At 35.4% G+C, this 23,865-nt stretch overlaps 1 protein-coding gene across 3 annotated transcripts in view; it reads left to right on the top strand.

The window, feature by feature from the left end:
* SEMA3D (semaphorin 3D) overlaps positions 1-23,865 on the top strand; it is a 207,468-nt gene that overhangs the window by 62,498 nt on the left and 121,105 nt on the right. For 2 of the 3 annotated variants that reach the window (XM_082472481.1, XM_082472479.1), the window contains one exon: positions 7,035-7,225. In XM_082472481.1, coding sequence (XP_082328607.1) covers positions 7,075-7,225 — 151 coding nt within the window. In that variant the 5' untranslated portion in view covers positions 7,035-7,074. Of the gene's footprint in view, positions 1-5,333; positions 5,360-7,034; positions 7,226-23,865 lie in introns of all 3 variants that reach the window. The other variant, XM_082472480.1, reaches the window with a different exon arrangement.

Below are 23,865 nucleotides of genomic sequence, written 5' to 3'. Positions count from 1 at the left end.
ATTAAATATAGTGTGAACCCATGTTATAATTTAGTTTTACTATAGGAACTTACTTTACTATTTCCTATACATAAGTAGTTTTATATAATAGGTTGATATTTTTACAGCTTGGCAACTAATAACCTCTGTATATTGTTTTTGAGGATATGATGAATCTCTTGTCTCACAGTCCTGTAAAGTATCCACTAAGCAATAAAAAAAAAACTTTGTTTCCTTCTTGTAGCGGAACTAATCTTTTCAATAAATATTTTTAATTGGAAAATATAACATACACGTGAAAATTGTAAAAAACAGCACCACCACACAGGTCAGGAAATAAAAAGAAATTCTTAACTGTACATGTTTGTCTGTCATTCCTGTGCTGGTGCTGTGCTCCTCTCTTTGCGTGTCTTTGCACTGCTCCTTCCTTGTTGTAAGCGCTGCTGAAGTAAAAGCACCATGAGAATATCTTTAAGTGTGATAAGATACCTACGTTGCTTTGAAAGACAAGCTACATGAGGTGCACAATTATTTCTGCTGATACAGAGACCATGGGGCCAATAAATTAATTTGTATATAGAAAATTTGTGTATTCGACCATTGAAGAGTCAATTTTTTAAAAGATTTAAATCCATTTATTGCCCACATAGCAGAAATAGTAGATCAGTATTATAAAGTCTGGGAAAATTTTTATTGGGCATATAACTCAATGTCTAAATTAATAGCTAAACGTGTGCTTTAGGAAAGAAAGTTAAAACTTTTGGATATTTACCAGAACATGAGTCTGTTTTGATGCTAATGATATTCCTAAAAGATAAAAGGAATAAAACAGAGAAACTTCTCAATAACAGACACATGGTTAACTCTTTTTATTTCAAGAAACCATGATCGTTTTGCCTTCTTAATTACAGTAATTCCTAATCTGCTTTATTCAATATTTCATTTACTTAAAAATCTCTTTTTAAACTGCAGAGGGCACGTATCAGAATATTTGAGGTGTAGGATGTTAAGTTTTAAAAAACAATCAGTTTAAATAATATACATTTACATTTTGAATACAAAAGGCAGACATTAAAATTTGACAAGATATCCTATAATTCTCAAAAAGTATATCAGAATTCCAAAGCGTGAGGGATAAGGTTATCTTGGTCATGAAAAGATGCATGGATCAAAATGCTCTCTAGAAAATGAGAATTTGGAAAGAAAAATCTTAAACCTTTGAAATGTGGATTAATCAAATTTAAAGAGAAACAAACTATGATTATGCTGTTGTTGCTTTCTCTGACCCAACAAATTGATAACCATTAGTGATCTGCTTTGAGTAGCCAATTAATATGAGATATAGGCTAAAGAAGATGGCTAGCAAAGTCATTTATAGTCATTTCTTATTAATTTTTTCTAACTGTATTAATTATTTGAGCAGTTTGGGCTTCGGAGGCACTTGATTTCTTTAGGACTTCTTTACAATGTAAGCATGGTTTTGCTGTTACTGTCATGTTCAGGAAAAAAATGTAACCCATAATATTAAATCTAACATGTTACACATGTATGTTCTGAAATCTCATTATTCTATTATTTTTTATTGAGCTGGATTCATTAGAGGTAAGATCATGGAGAATTTGATCTGGCTCTAAGTACAAGGCTATAAGTCTTCCAAACTCAAGTAACATGTAACAGTGGTGCTTTGGTGAGCAGGGATTTATACAACAATATACTTTCATTGTATTTTAGAAATACAAACATTGTGTTTAAACCACTGCAAAATAAAAATGGAATTACTGTAATTTATTCTTACTGACATAGAGTGTAGCATGTAAGTCTCTTTTTTCATCATCTCTGAAAAATCAGATGGTCTGACAGACTACTTTGGAATATATCAGTTGATGAAGAATTCATGACACCTGAAGGCAATGAAGTCTATTAATGGACAGTTAAAATTCATCAACCAAAAGTTCCTACACTATAAATTTCATCCATTGGTAATAATACTGTACACTTGAGCAGTGATTGCATACCCTCGATGGTACTAAAGTAGTAGAATATCATGTATATTAGAAAACACAGAAAGAGAAATTGGAAAAGGATGACATAAAATAAATGTAAATGACAATTTTAGCATTCCAAGCACCATTCCAGTGAGCCTTCATTCATCCCACTTGCATTCTGCTTTGATGTCACTGCACTTGATCAATGGAATATAAGATATCTCTCTGCAAACATAAAGTTTCTCCTTGTTTGCCTATGTTGTCTCTTTGTTGTTCAAGTTTATTCTATAATTTCTGTTTGGTTCTTTGTCACTATGTTCCATGTCCCTGCCAGGAAGTAATGTTACTAAATTGATCAGTCTATGTACTCTATAGGAAAACCATCTGATCAAACAATAACTCAAAAATATGAGTTACAGTTAGGCTAAAGTGAGTTTATACTGGTAGTACCTTAATTTGGGGATGGTCATAGCTCTTTGTGTCTCGTGAGTTAGATAAAAAATTCTCAAGTGACCTCATGTGCACCACAAAGGTATGAAGAACAAATAGCTCTTTATAAATTAAGAAATCAAGGATTCTTTTTCTCCCTTCTCCAGCCTACACACACAAGCACACACATACCTGAGAAATGATCCTACGTCTAAGTTCAAGGTTTTCAGGTGTAAAGACTTATCGTGTATTTTCCTTTCCTATGCATATAGTCTATTTTTCACTATAATTATACGTTCTTGCAACAAATAGATATAAATAAATAAGAGAAATCAATGAAGTTCACATGCAAAATTTTATATTCCTTGCTCCTCAAATAATTTTTTTGACGATTTACCATCCATCTAATAAGTTCTGGACTCTTTGTATTCCTTTGGGAAATGGCATAAGGCCTTCTTGAGTGTGAGACTATGCATTTGGAGCTCTGATTTAGTGGAACAGTGTGTAAAAATCTCTCATAATCACAACACTCCCTATTGGCTCCACATCTGAAGATCCCCAAGAGTGCTGTTTGTCCCAGTGAACATCTGGAACAGATTATGTGCAGTTAATTGGCTCCAGGTCGAGCTTGTTACAGACAGTAGCATGCAGTATAACCTATGCAATTCACCAAATCCACCCACTTTAGGTTAAATCACACCTACTTCTCTCTATAATTCCTCCCAGATGCGGCACACACACACGTGTAGGTACAAAAAACACACACAGACATACACACACGCTGACATGCACTGGAAGATAGCAAAATATCAATAGATTATTGGAGAGGTTGTTGGCAATACATTTAACCCATAAATTATCTCAATTAAAAGATTAACTATTGAATTCAAAGGATTGTTGGGAGGAAATACAAAGAATCAGGAGCAGCAGGTTATAGAGTGATTGTTTTATAAGAGAAAAATATATAAAGTTTAAAAAAAACGTTCCAGGAGTTTCAGAATTTTTGTTTTATTTTGTCCCTCACCCTTAACAAATGGTTCAGCACGTGTGGGCACTTATCGGAATGTCATACTAGCAAGGAAAGCAGTGCTTTGATTTTTAAGTTATTTAACAATATTAATGAGTTAGGTAACAAGGAACAGTGTGACTACTGTTCATTGGAAACCAAAACATCAATCTTCTTAACTTATAGTGTTGGACCACAGGGCATGTCTTAGCGATTAATGACCAGTTAGTTGGAGGAGTGGATATCTCAATACATAGCTAAGGGCCATTAACCTCAACTGGTCATTAATTCACAGGAAACGTCCTGTACTGAGGTCATTATTGCTAATAAAATGCACACACGGAAAGTTTCCTCTCTTTCGCGTGTGTACATAAACATACATTCACATTACATGCATTGTTACATGTCATAAAAAAAAGTAGTATTACGTATGTCCAGAAGCTCAGAAAAACTAAACCTAATGAGAAATTTAATATACTTAATCTCTATATTCAACTAACCTTTCACTCTTTTTGGAGGGTATGGGTAGGTGGAAGGATACATGTTTGTGTGGCAAAGCTGTTGAGCTGCTGTGATCAGATACCCATTTTCTGCTAACATGTGGACATAGGGAAAAGTAAAAGAAACAGTCAAGTGGGAGTAGAGAAGCACTGATGAATATGGATGAAACCAGCACATATGATCTAAGACCAAAGGCAGTGTGGAATAACAGCATCGTTTGAGTCCTAATATTGTATATTAGGTACCAGAACAGGCATGAGGCACATTTAAGCATTAGGCCGAATCCCTCTTTGGTTTCCTTTCTCTTTCACTCCACTGGATTATGCTACATTGTCTCGCCCTTCTCATGCCTATCATGCTTCCAGCTTTTCAGGAACCCTTAACTAGGTATCATTGTTACCTGGAAATGTCTCTTTTTGCTTTTTATTCTCCTTTCTCTGTCCTCTATGAAACTATCCTTGTCTTACTTAAACCTATATGATACTCCTTTGAGCTGCCTTCCATAGCATCTTATAAATATCTCGATTTTAGCAATTATTTCATGATACTTTGTGTATAATCAACTGCTCCTTTCAAATAAGAATCTTATCTTTCTTCTCACTTTAATAAATCACTGGAGATGAGTTATGGTGTTAATGACCATAAGTATATGTGTATTATATATTCTTAAACGCAGATTCTTATTTGCAAAAAAACAGTAAGTTTTTAAGGAGAATCTGTAACTCAGAGAATGCATCTGTGTTTTACTGGTGTAAATGTAAAATTGAAAAGTTGCAAACATGCATTTCTTAAGACAGTGAGTAAATTAAAACTCACATAATTTAAAACTAATCCTGATAAATTTTTCTGTAGACCAGTTAAGTGACTCTGTTTTTTGCCAATAGCATATGCGTTTTCCTACTAGTTTTGAAATAATACAACTCTTTATTTTTTGAGTTTGTTTTAAATATGTTATTTACAGAAGGGCTTTATTAGTGTTTTATTTTAAAATATATATTACTGAAATTTTTAAAACTAGAATTTTCATTAAGGACTGCTGATAGTGTAGATCTTTTTGGTCAGACAGACATTCCTGTTTTCTCTTAAATTATGTCATTAGGTGAAATCATCAAGAAATGTCAAGTAAATGTGAATAAAATATGTTATGTGTGGCATACGATATTCTTAAATGAGTATCTAAATCAACTTGATTCTTTTCATTTGTAGTAATCTTCTAAATCAAAGAATTAAATATGCATGGATTACACACAAAGACAGAATAGTTTGGTACTTCCTACAGGTAATTAAAGTAACTGAGAAAATATACTTTATTAAGCATTCATATTCAACGTTTCATGAAGAAACAACATACACTTTGTAGTCTATTCTTAGAATGTTTGTCTTGTATAAAAAATTAATACATCCCTATATTTTATTTTATTTCACATTCCCAGATTGATCCTAACTTCTGAGATTTAAGGTAAGTTTAAGGAACCTTGATTCAAAGTCATTGAGGCATTTTAGTAAAGAGTTGATCTACCATAAGAAAAATACTCTTATTTAGACATTCTCTTAAAACTAAGCCATATAGACATAAAGTATTTATTTTGTTATTAAATAATTACAAAAATACTAAAGTATAATACTTTTTTATTATGGCTAAAGCTGTTGCCAAGAAATTATTGGTACTTGAAGCAGGTACCACATCTGGAATCCTCCCAGGAAGTACGCATAGCAAGATCCTTTCTGTGGGCTATTTATTAGAAGATGTCGAGGAGAAGGAAGAGAAGTTGAAGACTGCATCAAGAGTTGAAGGTCACTTGATTCTGCCATAATGAAAAGCACCTAAAGACTTAGGGGCTAAGGAGGCTGATTCTAGCTGAAGTCCAGAACAAATGTTTTAATCCATCTCTTATTTGCCACATGACCTTGAGAGAGTTATCAAACCCTGTACCTCAGTTTCCTCATCTGTAAAATGAGGAAAATAATTACCTATCTTTCTTGACTGTCATTAGCATTGATTAAAAAATAAACGGAGGCATATTAAAATTTTTAAGAATTTATTTGAGCAAAAATCAATTTGAATTGCACAGCACCAAACTGGAAGTGGTTAGGAGCACTCCACTGATAGGATATTAGGGGGAAGACTTACACAAAGAAAATTTCAGAAACAAAGAAAGGAAATTATTTTATTGGCTATAGCTTAAAGCCTAGTTAACTGTTTGGTTGTTCTTAGCGTTCTGAGTTCATAGCTTTGAGGCCTTTACAGGCTTAGATTTTGTTTGATTAGGTAGGCTACCATGGCATTAGAGCCACCTCAGTCTAATGACCTACTTGTTTAATTAATTTAACAGCATTAAGTGATTTAATTTATGTAACACACTTCTTAAAAAGTATCTGGTTCATGTAAATACTCAACGAATATTATTTGTAATTATTATTACCAGGCTTAGTTTGAAATATGTGTTTTGATTTACTCCATGTCTTAACAAAGACAACCAAGGCAGCTTGTTTATGGCAACCTAGTTAATAACCACCACCTCTTATAAACCCTTTTATTTTACAGTTTGTTTTTATATTCAGTGCTGCCCTGTGTGGAGTAGTATAGGGTGCAGGTAAGATTGCCTTGTCCCAGGCCTAAAATCTATACTGGTGGCCCTGACCTGATCATGTCCAGTTGTCCCAATTTTAGGTGAACTGTTAAAATATTTTTTGTCAGAAACAAAAGAACTCTCTCAAAATGACAGCTTTTATTAAATTTTGCTTGAGGGTCTTTTCCTTTGAGGATGGTATGGGGAAACTGTAGGCTTCTACCAGTATTCTTATCTGATCAAGAATTCATCAAGTTACAGAAGGAATTGGTCACTCCTATATTTGCATGAAACAAAACAAAACAAAAACTTTAGTAGAAAAATAGTTGCTAATTAACATAAGTAGTTGAATTTTTAGTTCTGAACTCATATCCTCTGAGTAAAGCCAGACCTGAATTTTATTACTCAGTTCTGATTCGTTTCCCTTGCAGCAATTTCTAAGAGCAGAACAAGAGAGAAGGAGCAAGCATTTTTTTAAATCTACATACATTCAGAAAATTATAATTTAGTAAGTGTAGGAAAATCTGCAAACTGCTATATTAATAGTTCTTTTCTTCTTTTTAGATTAAATTAACGCTGTTTGAAACAGAACACTGTTTTCATCATGATTGTTACTAAAGATGAGAGACCAAAGTCCAGAAACCATGATTTGTACCTTTTTCATGCCCTGATGATGCTAAGCATGACCATGCTGTTTCTTCCAGTCATTGGAACGTCTAAGCAAAATATTCCACGACTCAAGCTAACCTACAAAGGTAAATGTGTCCGTGTTTTTCGGGTTGCCTTCGTTTATTTAGAAATGCATACTGACTTCAGTGAAATGTTTGTAGTATTGGCATCAGTTAATAATAAGATTATTATAGGACGCAAAGCCCGCTGATTCATTATTCTTGGTGAAGAAAATAGATGCCAAAACTGTTCATGTACGCTTTTCAGTTCATTATTTACAATTTTTAACTACTGATTAGCATAATTAGGAAATTTTGGTCAGCAAGTTGTAGTCAGTTTTTTTTTTTTTTGGTTATGCTGCGCGGCATGTGGGATCTTAGCTCCTCTACCACAGATGGAACCCGCGCCCCCTGCATTGGAAGCATAGAGTCTTAACCACTGGACGGCCAGGGAAGTCCCTGTAGTCAGTTTTATATTAAAATAAATCAATACCTATGTATGGTCAGGCCACTCAAGATAGCTGTTCTCTTGCTCTCTGTAAGTCCCCTGTTCAACCAGTGCCTGCTTCACCTATACCCTACTCACCTGACAGACCTTCCTACATGATTGCCCCATGCCCCAGCTAATGATTGTTCTAATTTTAGCCACCGTGATAGCCTATCAAAGGGGCAGTTAGGGGCGGGCCCCTCTGCTGGTTTCCCTGGTAACTGATGAGCCAAACTGCCGTCAATTTCCCTTATAAGTGGTAACCTCCCCCTGCCCGTGGGAGTGAAGCTTGCCCGTTTTGTCGCTTCGCCGTGAGCCGCCGCATACATGGTGGGGTGTTGCTCCAGAACCTTGCTTCAGACATGTAAGATCTCCCATCCATTAAACCATTGATGTCTCTGTCGCTGGCTCCGGGCTCTTTGGTCTTGAAGCTGGGCAAACACAAGCCTTGTAGGCCTGTGGGGTGCAGCTCAACAACCTAAAAACAGAAAAATCATTAATTCTATACAGCTGCTACTAATTCGTTGATCCTTAGTATTTTTTAAAACAGTAAGATATCTTCAAAAATATTAACAAACTAAAATACCTTGAATATCTCAAGCATATACATATTTTATTGTTTAAAAAATAGTCTGTGTGAAAAGCTTAAAATACAGAGATGAGAAAACATTTAAGAAATGAAATCTACTAAGCTAATTGTTTTTAAATGTTTAAATTAGTATGAAAGCAAAGTTTATATGCTAATATGTGTTTATATGTAAGTGTAATATATCAATATATATATCGAGAGAGAACGAGCCAAGTTTCACGCTCAAAGATTTTTTTTTTTTTCTGTAATATCCCCTTGGCTTCTTTAATACCTAAGTAACAAGAGGAATGTAAGGGACTCAAACTCCTTTATTCTGAACTTGGCGGGTAAAAATTATGCTGGCAGTTTTAATCTTTAAGACAACTTATTTTCAGCTCAAATTAAATATCAATAATAAAAGCAAATTTGATGTCTAATGTAAGCTTAAGTGGAATTACCTTATACTCATTACACATTTCGTATGTTGGTATTTGTTTGGAATTTATACCTCATGAATTAAAGAGTTAAGGTAACATTATTTTTGAGTTTTTATATTCTCGAATTTCTAGAACAGAGACAGCTAATCTATGGTTAAAAAAATTCAGGACATTGCCTTTGTGCAGTTGAGGGAAGGATTGAATGGAAAGGGATATGAGAGGAAACTTTCTGGGCTTATGGAAATGTTCTCTATCCTGATAGAGATATGGATCACCCAAGTATATAATATGGACTTTTCACAACCCATCATATTACACATGTCAGATTTGTTTGCCTGTTTTCAAAATTTATCTTAAGAACAGAACAGAAAACAAGTATGAAAAGCCAAACAATAAAAAAAAAAAAGAGAAAGTGTGAAAATAGATTGAACAGAAAATAAAAGGAAATACTACCTGGTTTCTGTGATATAGTGAATAACACAAGAGCATTGCATTGATGAGAGTGGACAATGCAAAATAAATTAGACTTGGAAAGAAACTTTAATAATAGTTAATAATTACTCACTGAGGATTCATCATGAGCAAAGCATTGGTATAAGGAATATGTGTGAATTATGTCATTTTATCCTCATCACCACCCTGTGAGGTGGGGATTATTATCATCTGCCTATAAATGAGGTTACTGAGGTACTGAGAAATTAAGAAATTAAGGTCTCAAATTAGTTGGTGGCTCAGCTCCTGAGTCAGCCCCATGCTTTGGAGAGCCTGGGTGCCTGATCATATTTCTCACACCCTAGACAAGAGCAGCAGTTCTTCCCTGAGGCACTTACCTACCGAAGTGAACTTTAAAGTTCACAGAAGCATCATGCTGATATTTGACTAACTGATTATATGATTTCAGTTGTCAAAATTAAATGGAGTTGAAGAAGACCACACGCTCTTGGTAGCCAAAAGAGATTTACAGACTTTGATAATCTTATGGGAAAAAGGGAGATTGTCATTGTGCTAATTTGTGTTCATAATCAAAATTTTATACGAGTGACTGTAAAATATTAACTCAAATGTGGTAACTTGATCATTAGAAAATAACAAATCAGTTCCTAAAAATAAAAAAATTAAAAAACATTAATTTTATGTAGCTGCTGCTAATTAGTTTATCCCTAGTTAGAGGGGGTTTTTTTTGGTATGAATCTATGTTTTTGTATTAATACTTGGAATCAACCATATAAGAGTTCAAAATCCTGTTTTATTTATCTCTCTATAGATTTTCACTCTTTCTAGCACCTAGTACTTATATAAAAGGAGAACTGGTATAAATGTTGGATTAAATGCAATAAGAACTATTCGTTGGATGGTTCTTATATTTAGTATACTTTCCAAATGTTATATTTTTTAGATATTTATCTACATGTAGATTATCTATTGATACTGTCAAAAGCAATAGCAAAGACTGAATGCAGGGAAGGAATTTAAAAAATCTCTCAACTCACCCTCAGTACACACACACACACACACACACACACACACACACTCACTACCCCCTCACCCCCTCTCCCCCCTCCCCCTCCCTCTTTCCTATAGCGCCCTGTGGCTGCTGTTAACCATTCATTGCCAGACTGTATGCTAATAATAGAGTAATGATCTTGGCTAGGAGAATTACTGACAATGCTTACAGAATATGCCTCTTTCCACCTATAAGAATTTGGGGACTTTTCTTCGGAAATCATCAGTTCAGCACTATGAAGTAAGTATGCATTAACCATACACTTGGGAGAATTTCAACAGTTTCCCTAGCCACCTCTTCTCTGCCTATCTGAGAGTGTAAAAGGAAAGTAGTTCAAATCCTGATATAATAATTTTTAAAAGTAGCCTATTCCTGAATAAACAAAGTTATGACATAAAAATCACTGCTAACTTGGGGTTATAATGAGGAAAATTCCTGCCTCTGAGATAATAATCACAACTCTCCTTTGGCATTTTCTCTTTCTCTTATGACTGACTAATGAGTGAAGATCAGCTAGTATCACCCATTGCTTAGTTTTGAGGGAGTCTAAAACTTCGTGCTTGGCATTAAAATACTGCCAGAATGTGAGGTTAGAAAAATCAGTCAAAATGAAAAATTAACTGTATTTTCAAAAATAATTCATTTTTATGAGCACAAAATCAGCTTTGCTTTACATAACTCAAGCTTCCTTAGGTGCAGACCGGAGACACAGCCAGTATCAGTAGAGTTAGCTACTTTAAACAGCTGCAAGATTATTTTGAGGGATTTCTTAAAGGCCAACAGAAATAAAATAACCGTTTTATCCAAAGAATGCTCTTTGATAAAGACTTAGCTTTGAACCTCTGAATCCACAGGAGCTTGTTTGGTTCTATTGTTGTGTAAAGAGATTTCCCCTCAGTTGCATATTTTGAATTCTTGCGCATTTATGCATACTAAATCAGTTTCTTGAGTAACAAGTAAGGAAACTTAGAGGTCAGGATGTTCTGTATTTCTGGGTTTTGTGTTATAAGGGTAATATATATATATATATATATATGGCCTTACAAGGTGAGCTTCTCACAGTGACTTGTATACTTTATACTGCAGATGTAGTAAATATAATTTTTGAAAAATGACCAACTTCAGTCTTGCAATTACTGTAAACATTTTTTGTATTATAAATCATCATGAAGGAACTCATGCGGGTTAAGGATATTTATACCCAGGAATCATTAGTATCTGCAATGGTATTTGTTTGGAAAACTCCTAAAGATGAGATAGGTAATATAGCTAAAGAGGGAATGGGCAAAAACTTTGAAAAAGGAAGAGAAAAGTCACTGTCCCTCTTGAATTTCTTTACCAGATAGGGAGGCAAACAATAAACAGGTAAACAAACAGATGAAGGTTATTTCAAATAGTGGGAAGTTCTATCAGGAACATCAAACAGGAGACTGCATCCAGGACCCTACTTAGACTTCAGGACACTATGAAGAACCATCATTTTTATACCCATTTTATAGATGGGTATAGATGAGGTCAGAACCTGAAGGCCTTGCCCCAAAGCAAGAAGCTGTTAAGTGGCAGAACTAACTTGTGTGTTTTCATCTCTCTAGTTCCAGGCCCATGTTCTTGCCACCTTGTGCCCTTGAGGGAGACATTGCATGTTCAGGAACACAAATATCAAGATATAAAAAAAAAAAATACAAGGTTTCATTATTACATCTTCGGCAGTATGCTCTTCTCAGTAACTACCAATAGTACTAATTATTTTTTGCTCCTCCAAAACTTATGTCTTTTCATAGAAAAGAAAACTGGAAATCATCTTTAAAATTTTTATCTGCTATTGTATAACTAAACATTAGTGCATTTGATAGAATAGTTCTTTATCTTGTTTGAGTCTTCTGAGGAATGAGTGGATAAGTCTATATATTTTTCATTATTTACAAATGACTCTATTTAGCTGTGAAATGTGGTGTGCCTCAAGTAGAGATTCATGGCTATTTGACTCATCTAACTTGTTTGATTTGACTACTTTTGTATCAGTTCTGTTATCTCGATTGAGTATAGCAGTGAAGAAGGCGGGTTCTGAAGCCAAACTGCTTATTAGGTCTTAACTGCTGTTACTAGTTGTGGGATATATGGATGTTTATTTTATGTACTGCAGTTTTCCAAGTGCATTAATTTATTTAATTCTAATGAGGTAATGTGAAGGTGTCTTGATCCATGTAAAGCACGTAAAACAGTGTTTGGCATAGTAAACATTTAATAAATGCTGTCAATTATTAATTTTTGTGAAACACTATTATCTTGCTAGATATTAATGGTTGTTCCCAGACCAGAGTTTTCCCTATATAAACAAGTTTGAAAAATATTACATAGTTTCCTCCTGGGGATTTACAGCATATATTAAAATTGCTTCTGTTTACTCTCAAACATTTTCTACTAGGGTTAGTTTCCCTCAGTCCAGTACCACCCACAGATTGTGAATTTATTGAAGGTACTTTCCAGTATTTTTATCTTCATGGTCTTCTAGTAGTTAACAAGCCGTTAGGTCATTATTGACTTTGATAAGAGTAGTGTCTTTGAGTGGTTGGTAGCCTTCAGGGTGGGTTAAAAGGAATCATAAAATCATTCAGGAATTCCTTTCTAAAGTGGACATTTTTGTTGTCAAATCAATGAGAAAGGAAGATGACTTGCTCTGAATATCTCTCCTTAAGTACATAGTAAAGAAACATTATCAATCTTATAGTAAGAATTCCCATATATTTTCTTCTATAGAGCAAGTCATTGATGGTTTAATTTTTAATGGACTCACTTGTTTTCCCAGATGTATTTTCTCTAAACTGAGGCTGTGTGTGGGACTGGGCTTTCGTAGGTTTAAGAGATCAAGGATAATATTATTGTGTATTTGATATTCAGCTCTCAGTGGTTAATAACAATAGTTTCTGATGCCCACTGTTTCCAGCCCCATGCTGGCAACAAGGGGATATATTAGCAAGTAGAAGAGGCAAAACTCCCTGGCATCATGTAGTTTATATTCTGATACAGAAAGGTAGACCATACATAAGTACATTACACAGCAAGATGGAAGATGATAAGTGCTATGGAGAAAAATGAATCAGGAAAGTTGATTGGTGGGGGTGTAGTAGTCAAATATGGTGCTCAAGAAAGAGCTCACCCAGAGAGTGATGTTTTCACAGATACTTCAAGAAATTATTGTTGCAAGTCATGCAGATACTCAGGAAAGGAATATTTTTGGCAAAAGGAACAGCAAGTGCAAAAGTCCTGAGGTGAAAAGGTGTCTGGCATGTTCAAGGATCTTAAAGAAGACAGTATGGCAAAAAAACCAGTGGAATGGGAGAAAGAAGAAAATTGATTAAATCAGAGAGTTAATAGGAAGGAAGAAGGATGAGATCCTTTCACTGCTGCCATTGTTAAAACGTTGGTTTTTAGTCTGAGTGTTACGGGAATCCATTGGAGAATTTTGAGCACAGAGGTGACATGGTCTGACTTTCATTATTATAGGATCACTCTGGTTTCTGTACTGTGTGTGCACTGAAAGGGAGAGATCGGGGAAATAGGGAGCCAAGTCTGAGAGGACTGTAATAATCCAGGTGAGAAATGATGGTCTATGAGCCAGACTAGTTGCAGTGGAGGTAGGAGAAGAAGATATGAAGGTAGAGCCAACAGGATTTGTTGATGGATTGGATATGAAGTAAGAGAGAAGTCAAATCTGACTCCGTGGTTTTTTTGTTTGTTTGTTTTTGATGTAAGGATGGGGTTACTATTAACTGAGATGGCAGAGACTGTGAAAGAATGTTGTGTGGGAAGATCAAGTGGACATATTCGTTTGAGAAGGCTATTAGATATCTAAGTAAGATGCCTAGAAAGCACTTGAGTATATCATTTTTGGAGTTTATAGGCGATGTCAATTGGAGATTTGGCAGTTAGCATAGAGAAAATTTTAAATCCATGAAACACTGTGAGATGACTAAGGGATATAGAAAATTTAGAGGACTGAGTTCTGGGATACTCTTAAGTCAGGAAATTAGTGAAAGGAAGACTGAGCATCTAAGTGAACTAAAAGAAGTGCCCAGGTATGTAGGAGAAAAACCAGAAGTTGTGGTGTAGAGAAAGTTAAATGAAGAAAGTAAGAAAAGGGATTATCAGCAGTGTCACATTCAGCTAATGTGTCACGAAAGATAAGTAAAAATTAACATTAAATTTAACAACAGAAGTCTGTTGTCTACCTTGATAAGAGCAGTGTCTTTAAGTGTGGGAGCCAGTGCACAACTCGGATGGATTCTGAAGAGCATGGGCTCGGGAACTGGAGGCAAGTGTAGATGATTCTTTCAAGGAGTTTTCCCATAATAGAGACATGGGCAGTAGTAGCTGGAAGGACAGTGAGATCAAGAGACTTGTTTTTTTCATGAGCTAAACAACAGCATATTTATTTGTTAATTGAAATAATCTAGGAGAGGAATAATTAATGATTCAGGAGAAATGTGGGATAATTCATACCCTATTGAAGAAAATAATGATATTTTTTCCTCTAAAATCAGGCTACTTTTAGAACATATGTTAATAAAACTGGCTTATTTTGCATAGTAAGCTATTGTCTGGTTCATTATCAGTGTCAACTGTTGTGTAGGTGGAAAGAGAGGTTAAACAGATATAAAAATATATTCAGTTTGATATATTGATATAGGTTGTAAGTACTACATATGTTTAGAAAATTGTTATGTAAGGATTTAGAAATAAAACTTCAGAAAGATTAAATAATAACCTCAGAGTCACATAAGTAGATAATTAAAAAGCTGATCCAAGCCTTCTGCATTTCAGTTCAATAGTGTTTGTACTACAACTTGCCTGTATCCAACACTGTGATTTAGTAATGATTAAAATCTATTTAACACTATGTAGAGCATTCTTCTAAACATGATTGATCTGTAGAGGTTCACAGAGTGGTAGAAGTTACCTAATAATATACGGTAACATATGATGTAATATTGCCATACAAAAGTATCATATAAAAAGTGTTCCTGGAATTAGGAGCATACATAAAAATCACTGAGGCCTATGTGGTCAGCAGTGTCCTCCTGGCAGGGTAAAGGAGAGCTACATCATGAGACACTTGAATTGCATCCTTGTTATGCATAAATATGGAAGGAACTTATAAGGGCATAATTTAAGTAAAGGCAAATTTTTCTGGGATTAAACCCAGTCCACTATTTTTTGGTTAAAATAGGTTTCTTTGAATAGATCGTATACTGTATATAGTTGGTTTACTATTCTGTAAATTACTGAGGAGATAAAATTTTTTATATATGATTTCTTGATATATGACTTCACTTACCTAAAATTTGGCTCTAATTTCTTGGGTCTTATTAAAGGAATTTTTACAGTGAGATTCTTTCAGTATAAATGTAAAAATATAAGTTTACAGGTATTTTTTAAATGAATGTCATTGGGTCTTTTTAACAGAAAATTTGGCAAATGCCTCTCTCTTTCTTAAGAACTTGTAATATACATTTTGCATTTTTCTGAGTCCTTTCAACATGCTGTTTTAACCCTATTAATACAAAAGAGGCATAAATTAAAGCTAAAGTGCTTTTTACTTAGAAAGAAAGATACTCATAAAGAGGTTTATTTCACTAAAGCCAAAGTGAGCCAGACACAGTCTAGAAAATAAGATAAATATTTCAGTAATCCCAATGGAATGGTAAAGTGGAGGAAGCAATAGAAGTGAACTTGTCTGTGGGTATGTTCCATAAAAACAGTAAGTAGAATTGTTTTGAAAAAGAACCTTGCTTTTCTAAGTAATGGTAAATCTTAAAATATAAAATATAGCTGTAATGGGTGATAGGGCTTAGAGTTAGAAGACCTCGATAGGTCTTAGCTTTCTCTAAGAAAAAAGAGAAAATTTCTAGGTTTTAGCTTTCTCTGCCATGTACTGTTCTTGTACCATTAGAACAGTTGTTTGCTCTTTCTGAATCTACGTTTTCTCATCTGGAAATTAGTGATCATCCTTTGGTTAAGGATCAAATGAAATAATAGAGGAAAAGCTCCTTGGAAGTTATAAAGCACAAATGGATATTATGATAGGCTTCAAAGAGAGACCAGACATAATATATTACTGAATTAATTGAAGTAAAATGTGAAGAAAATTCAAGGTCTTTAAAAATATATTTAGGGGGCTTCCCTGGTGGCGCAGTGGTTGGGAGTCTGCCTGCCGATGCAGGGGACACGGGTTCGAGCCCTGGCCTGGGAGGATCCCACATGCCGCGGAACGACAAGGCCCGTGAGCCACAATTGCTGAGCCTGCGCGTCTGGAGCCTGTGCTCCGCAACAAGAGAGGCCGCGACAGTGAGAGGCCCGCGCACCGCGATGAGGAGTGGCCCCCACTTGCCGCAGCTGGGGGGGGCCCTCGCACGGAGATGAAGACCCAACACAGCCATAAATAATAAATAAATAAATTAAAAAAAAAAAAAATATATATATATATATATATATATATATATTTAGGCATCTTAGATACAATTTCTCCTGCCACACATAATAGGACATTTACTTGAAAGTCAATTAATAAATCATAACTTGTCATCTTTACATTTTCCTTCCAGGTTAATGCATATTAAATGAATGTACTTCTCTTCTTTGTATGAGAAAACGGAGGGGAAAAAGTTTTATATGTCATTGGTTGAAACTAAGTAGGTTATTTATCACTTATAGCAATTAAGTTAGTTATAAGTTAATCACATTGGTCACATCTGTACATCCCTTATTCTAACAATGTAGTATTGTAGAGGAAAAATAATAATAATTTGGCTATTTTGCATAAATAAACACATCATCATATAAGGGTTTGAGAGAAACTGTAGTGTGGAGAAGAAAGAGAGTCCAGCACTTCAAGGCAATTGGGACCACAGTGTTCTTATAGCTTTTCTACTCCAGCTGTGGTTCAAGGACCAGTAGCGCCAGCATAATTTTAGAGCTTGTTAGAAATGCAGAATCTCAGGCCCCCTCCCAAACTTCTCAGTGAGAGTCCATTTTTTAGCAAGAATCCCAGCTGATCTGAATGCATGTTAATCCTGAGAAGCACTGCTTTTAGAGTGTTTTATTTCCAACTCCCTCCTCTTCCCACCTCCCTCTCCTCCATCCTCCCACCCCCAACACACACAGGAGCATTTGGATATCACAACAGGAATCTCTTATGATTGCAAAGCATTAGAGCCACAATTGGGTCTCCAAATGGCACATTAACCTCTCTGAATTATTAATAATCCTGTAATAAATCCTGGTTTAGATGGAAGGTAGATAAACCAACATAAACAAGAATCACTAGTTTGAAAAATCATCAGTTAAATGTTTGTTAGACTTCTTATGTGAAAGAAGAGGTGATGAATTGCAGCAATGATTTAGACATTATTCTTATCTGCTAGGGCTTCTAGTCTTTTTAAGGGACAAAATAACTGCAAAAAGATTGATGCCATAGGATTAGGGTAAATAAAACCAAACATTTCAAAGAATTTCGGAGGAGGTTGGGTGAGAAATTGAACTTTGAACATTGGAAGAAATTTAGAGTTTATTGAATGAAGTATATGTTGGCATTGGAGGATTTTGATCATGAAATTCTAACTTAATTCTAATTTAAGGGAAAAAAACAGAATAGCATCATGTGGGAGAGATTGGAGAGGGAGGGGGGCAAGGAACAAGGTTGTTTAGGAGCCTGTTACAGTAATTTTGAGAAGCAGTAATATGGCTCTTAGCCTGGCTGATGATAAGAATAAATGTTTAGGAAGAAGAATAGATAATTTGCATGAGGAAATCTGTAAGGCTTTAAATTTACCTGGAAGTTGATGTGAGGGAAATGCAATATACTTACAGGTAGCAATTATTTAAATAGGGGAATAAAAGAGTAAGGGAATAAGGAAGAGTAACTAAAAACGATTCTGTTATTTTGAGCCTGGGAACTAGGTCATGTCATTAAAGTCATTATAGTCAGTAGGACCAGGTGGTTGGGGGTGAAATGACAGTACCAAGCAGGCTACTGGAAATTCTGATCTGTGACTTAGGAGAGGCAGTGGGGTTTTAGGTGTCTATTTTGAAGTCATCAGCAGAGAACTAACAATTTATGGGAAACTATAAATGTAAAACATGATCTCATTGTTTATGCCCTGTAATACTGCCTGAAATTAGGGAAGACATTATTCTGTGACTGTATCTTGAATCTCCCTCTTGGAAGTCCATAAGCATATTCTGATGCAAATTCTGTGCACACCTGTACAGAATTATCTTCCTTGGGTAAGCTAGAGGACCCTTTCTGGAGAAAACCTAGAGAAAAGTTGCACAGATAACTGACATCTGTTTGTTCTGAATGAAAAGCCAAAAGGAAATTTTCCTGAATCAGTGGAAATTAATTTTCAGATCAGATGTCACACTGAATGCCCAGCATGATAAGTGAAAAACAAAACAAGACATATTCAGGCCAATTATTTTAAGTTTTATAATAGCAAGAGTGAGGAGGTGAAAGGAAAAACACAAGACATTCAAAAGCTTGGGGCACTGATGGCATGAAACTTCTAAACCATAACTTTGGAAGCCGGAGGATAGTATGTAAATGCCTCAGCTCTCTCAGGGTGAAAGCTATTCAGCCCAGAATTCTATAGTTAGCCCAATTATCAACAAAGGTAAATTAAAGACATTTTCACACATGGAAAATTCCAAAAATATAAGTCACAGTCACTCTTTTTTAGGAAACTTCTGGAGATGTGCTCACCAAAATAAGAAAATAAATCAAAGAGGAAAGACATGGGATCCAGGAAAAATGAGTTTCATACTAGGAGAGTGGTAGAAGGAAGTTTGAGGAAGTTATTCCTGAGGCCAGAGAATAGACAGTCCAGATTGGAGCAGGAGGAAGAAAGGGCCAAAAGGGGATGTTTCCTGGAGGAAAACAAAAAACAATCTGACAGAGTTTCATTTGAAAATTTTATGGAGGCATTTTTCAGAAGGTGTGGAAAGTTTTGATCATGATATTAAGGAAGTCTAGGCAAATGTCACAATTGGGAAATTATTAACAAAAGCAACATTTTTTTTTTCAAGAAAGAAAGTATAATCAGAGAACACTATTTTTTTTTTTAACATCTTTATTGGAGTATAATTGCTTTACCATGGTGTGTTAGTTTCTGCTTTATAGCAAAGTGAATCAGCTATACATATACATATATCCCCATATCTCTTCCCTCTTGCGTCTCCCTCCCTCCAACCCTCCATATCCCACACCCCTAGGTGGTCACAAAGCACCGAGCTGATCTCCCTGTGCTATGTGGCTGCTTCCCACTAGCTATCTATGTTACATTTGGTAGTGTATATAAATCCATGCCACTCTCTCACTTCATCCCAGCTTACCCTTCCCCCTCCCCGTGTCCTCAAGTCCATTCTCTAAGTCTGCCTCTTTATTCCTGTCCTGCCCCTAGGTTCTTAAGAACCATTTTTTTTTTTTTTTTTTTTTTTTTTAGATTCCATACATATGTGTTAGCATATGGTATTTGTTTTTCTCTTTCTGGCTTACTTCACTCTGTATGACAGATTCTAGGTCCATCCACCTCACTACAAATAACTCAATTTTGTTTCTTTTTATGGCTGAGTAATATTCCATTGTATATATGTGCCACATCTTCTTTATCCATTCATCTGTTGATGGACACTTAGGTTGCTTCCATGTCCTGGCTATTGTAAATAGAGCTGCAATGAACATTGTGGTACATGTCTCTTTTTGACTTATGGTTTTCTCAGGGTATATGCCCAGAGGTGGGATTGCTGGGTCATATGGTAGTTCTATTTTTAGTTTTTTCAGGAACCTCCATACTATTCTCCATAGTGGCTGTATCAATTTATGTTCCCACCAACAGTGCAAGAGGGTTCCCTTTTCTCCACACCCTCTCCAGCATTTATTGTTTGTAGATTTTCTAATGATGGCTATTCTGACTGGTGTGAGATGATATCTCATTGTAGTTTTGATTTGCATTTCTCTAATGATTAATGATGTTGAGCATTCTTTCATGTGTTTGTTGGCAATGTGTGTATCTTCTTTGGAGAAATGTCTATTTAGGTCTTCTGCCCAGTTTTGGATTAGGTTGTTTGTTTTTTTGATATTGAGCTGCATGAGCTGCTTGTAAATTTTGAAGATTAATCCTTTGTCAGTTGCTTCATTTGCAAATATTTTCTCCCATTCTGAGGGTTGTCTTTTCGTCTTGTTTAGTGTTTCCTTTGCTGTGCAAAAGCTTTTAAGTTTCATTAGGACCCATTTGTTTATTTTTGTTTTTATTTCCATTTCTCTAGGAGGTGGGTAAAAAAGGATCTTGCTGTGATTTGTGCCATGGAGTGTTCTGCCTATATTTTCCTCTAAGAGTTTGATAGTGTCTAGCCTTACATTTAGATCTTTAATCCATTTTGAGTTTATTTTTGTGTATGGTGTTAGGGAGTGTTCTAATTTCATTCTTTCGCATGTAGCTGTACAGTTTTCCCAGCACACTTATTGAAAAGGCTGTCTTTTCTCCATTGTATATTCTTGCCTCCTTTATCAAAGATAAGGTGACCATATGTGCATGGGTTTATCTCTGGGCTTTCTATCCTGTTCCATTGATCTATATTTCTGTTTTTGTGCCAGTACCATACTGTCTTGATTACTGTAGCTTTGCAATATAGTCTGAAGTCAGGGAGCCTGATTCCTCCAGCTCCGTTTTTCTTTCTCAGGATTGCTTTGGCTATTCGGGGTCTTCTGTGTTTCCACACAAATTGTGAAAATTTTGTTCTAGTTCTGTGAAAAATGCCAGTGGTAGTTTGATAGGGATTGCATTGAATCTATAGATTGCTTTGGGTAGTAGAGTCATTTTCACAATGTTGATTCTTCCAATCCAAGAACATGGTATATCTCTCCATCTATTTGTATCATCTTTAATTTCTTTCATCAGTGTCTTATAGTTTTCTGCATACAGGTCTTTTGTCTCCTTAGGTAGGTTTATTCCTAAGTATTTTGTTCTTTTTGTTGCAATTGTAAATGAGAGTGTTTCCTTAATTTCATTTTCAGATTTTTCATCATTAGTGTATAGGAATGCAAGAGATTTCTGTGCATTAATTTTGTATCCTGCTATTTACCAAATTCATTGATTAGCTCTAGCAGCTTTCTGGTAGCATCTTTAGGATTCTCTATGTATAGTGTCATGTCATCTGCAAACAGTGACAGTTTTACTTCTTTTCCGGTTTGGATTCCTTTTATTTCTTTTTCTTCTCTGATTCCTGTGGCTAAAACTTCCAAAACAATGTTGAATAATAGTGGTGAGAGTGGGCAACCTTGTCTTGTTCCTGATCTTAGTGGAAATGGTTTCAGTTTCTCACCATTGAGAATGATGTTGGCTGTGGGTTTGTCATATATGGCCTTTATTGTGTCGAGGTAGGTTCCCTCTATGCCTACTTTCTGGAGGGTTTTTATCATAAATGGGTGTTGAATTTTGTCAAAAGCTTTTTCTGCGTCTATTGAGATGATCGTATGGTTTTTCTCCTTCAGTTTGTTAATATGGTGTATCACATTGATTGATTTGCATATATGGAAGAATCCTTGTATTCCTTGGATAAACCCCACTTGATCATGGTGTATAATACTTTTAATATGCTGTTGGGTTCTATTTTGTTGAGGATTTTTGAATTTATATTCATCACTGATATTGGCCTGTAGTTTTCTTTCTTTGTGACATCTTTGTCTGGTTTTGGTATCAGGGTGATGGTGGATTCGTAGAATGGGTTTGGGAGTGTTCCTCCCTCTGCTATATTTTGGAAGAGTTTGAGAAGGATAGGTGTTAGCTCTTCTTTAAATGTTTGATAGAATTTGCCTGTGAAGCCATCTGATCCTGGGCTTTTGTTTGTTGGAAGATTTTTAATCACAGTCTCAATTTCAGTGCTTGTGATTGGTCTGTTTATATTTTCTATTTCTTCCCGGTTCAGAAGGTTGTGCTTTTCTAAGAATTTGTCCATTTCTTCCAGGTTGTCCATTTTATTGGCATAGAGTTGCTTATAGTAATCGCTCATGATCCTTTGTATTTCTGCAGTGTCAGTTTGTTACTTCTCCTTTTTCATTTCTAATTCTATTGATTTGAGTCTTCTTTTTTTTTCTTGATGAGTCTGGCTAATGGTTTATCAATTTTGTTTATCTTCTCATAGAACCAGGTTTTAGTTTGATTGATCTTTGCTCTCATTTCCTTCATTTGTTTTTCATTTATTTCTGATCTGATCTTTATGATTTCTTTCCTTCTGCTAACTTTGGGGTTTTTTTGTTCTTCTTTCTCTAATTGCTTTAGGTGTAAGGCTAGGTGGTTTATTTGAGATGTTTCTTGTTTCTTAAGGTAGGATTTTATTGCTATAAACTTCCGTCTTAGAACTGCTTTTGCTGCCTCCCACAGGTTTTGGGTTGTCGTGTTTTCATCGTCATTTGTTTCTAGGTATTTTTTGATTTCCTCATTGATTTCTTCAGTGATCTCTTGGTAATTAAGTAGTTTATTTTTATTTATTTATTTATTTATTAATTTCTGTCTGTGTTGGGTCTTTGTTGCTGTGCGCGGGCTTTCTCTAGTTGTGGCGAGAGGGGGCTACTCTTCGTTGCGGTGCGCAGGCTTCTCATTGCGGTGGCTTCACTTGTTACGAAGCAGGGGCTCTAGGCAGGCGGGCTTCAGTAGTTGTGGCACACAGGCTCAGTAGTTGTGGCTCGCGGGCTCTAGAGCACAGGCTCAGCAGTTGTGGTGCACGGACTTAGTTGCTCTGTGGCATGTGGGATCTTCCTGGACCAGGGCTCGAACCCGTGTCCCCTGCATTGGCAGGTGGATTCTTAACCACTGCGCCACCAGGGAAGCCCTATTAAGTAGTTTATTGTTTAGCCTTCCTGTGTTTGTAGTTTTTACAGATGTTTTCCTGTAATCGATGTCTAATCTCATAGCGTTGTGGTTGGAAAAGATACTTGATACGATTTCAATTTTCTTAAATTTACCAAGGCTTGATTTGTGACCCAAGATATGATCTATCCTGGAGAATGTTCCATGAGCACTTGAGAAGAAATTGTATTCTGCTGTTTTTGGATGGAATGTCCTATAAATATCAGTTAAATCCATCTTGTTTAATGTATCATTTAAAGCTTGTACTTCCTTATTTATTTTCATTTTGGATGATCTGTCCATTGCTGAAAGTGGGGTGTTAAAGTCCCCTACTATGATTGTGTTATCGTCGATTTCCCCTTTTGTGGCTGTTAGTATTTGCTTTATGTATTGAGGTGCTCCTATATTGGATGCATAAATATTTACAATGGTTATAACTTCTTCTTGGATTGATCCCTTGATCATTATGTAGTGTCCTTCTTTGTTTCTTGTAATAGTCTTTTTTAGAGAACACTACTTTTCAAAGTAGGGAAGAATATTTACCTTGCGATAGTAATGGAATGATTAAATATAGCTTTTATAAGAATGGACATACCGTAATGTTAGGAGCTTGGTTGGAGGGAATGAGTTGGCATAAGAAAGCTAGAACTCTCAATTTCTATAAACAGGAATTCAGTGGAAATGTCTGAAAATGATGTTTTAAAAGGTAGTAGTACATACATATTATTTGTATATATGAAAATAAATAGAAAATAAACTACTAAATGTGTTAATATGGGTTCTAGATTAGAGGTGGACAGAGGTGGGAGAAGAGACAGATGGGCTTATATAC

This window comes from Balaenoptera physalus (genome assembly GCF_965194825.1).
Source record: "Balaenoptera physalus genome assembly, chromosome: 8".
Taxonomy (NCBI): domain Eukaryota; kingdom Metazoa; phylum Chordata; class Mammalia; order Artiodactyla; family Balaenopteridae; genus Balaenoptera; species Balaenoptera physalus.
Note: the sequence above shows the minus strand (reverse complement) of the source record. Positions and strands in the feature narration are given on the sequence as shown.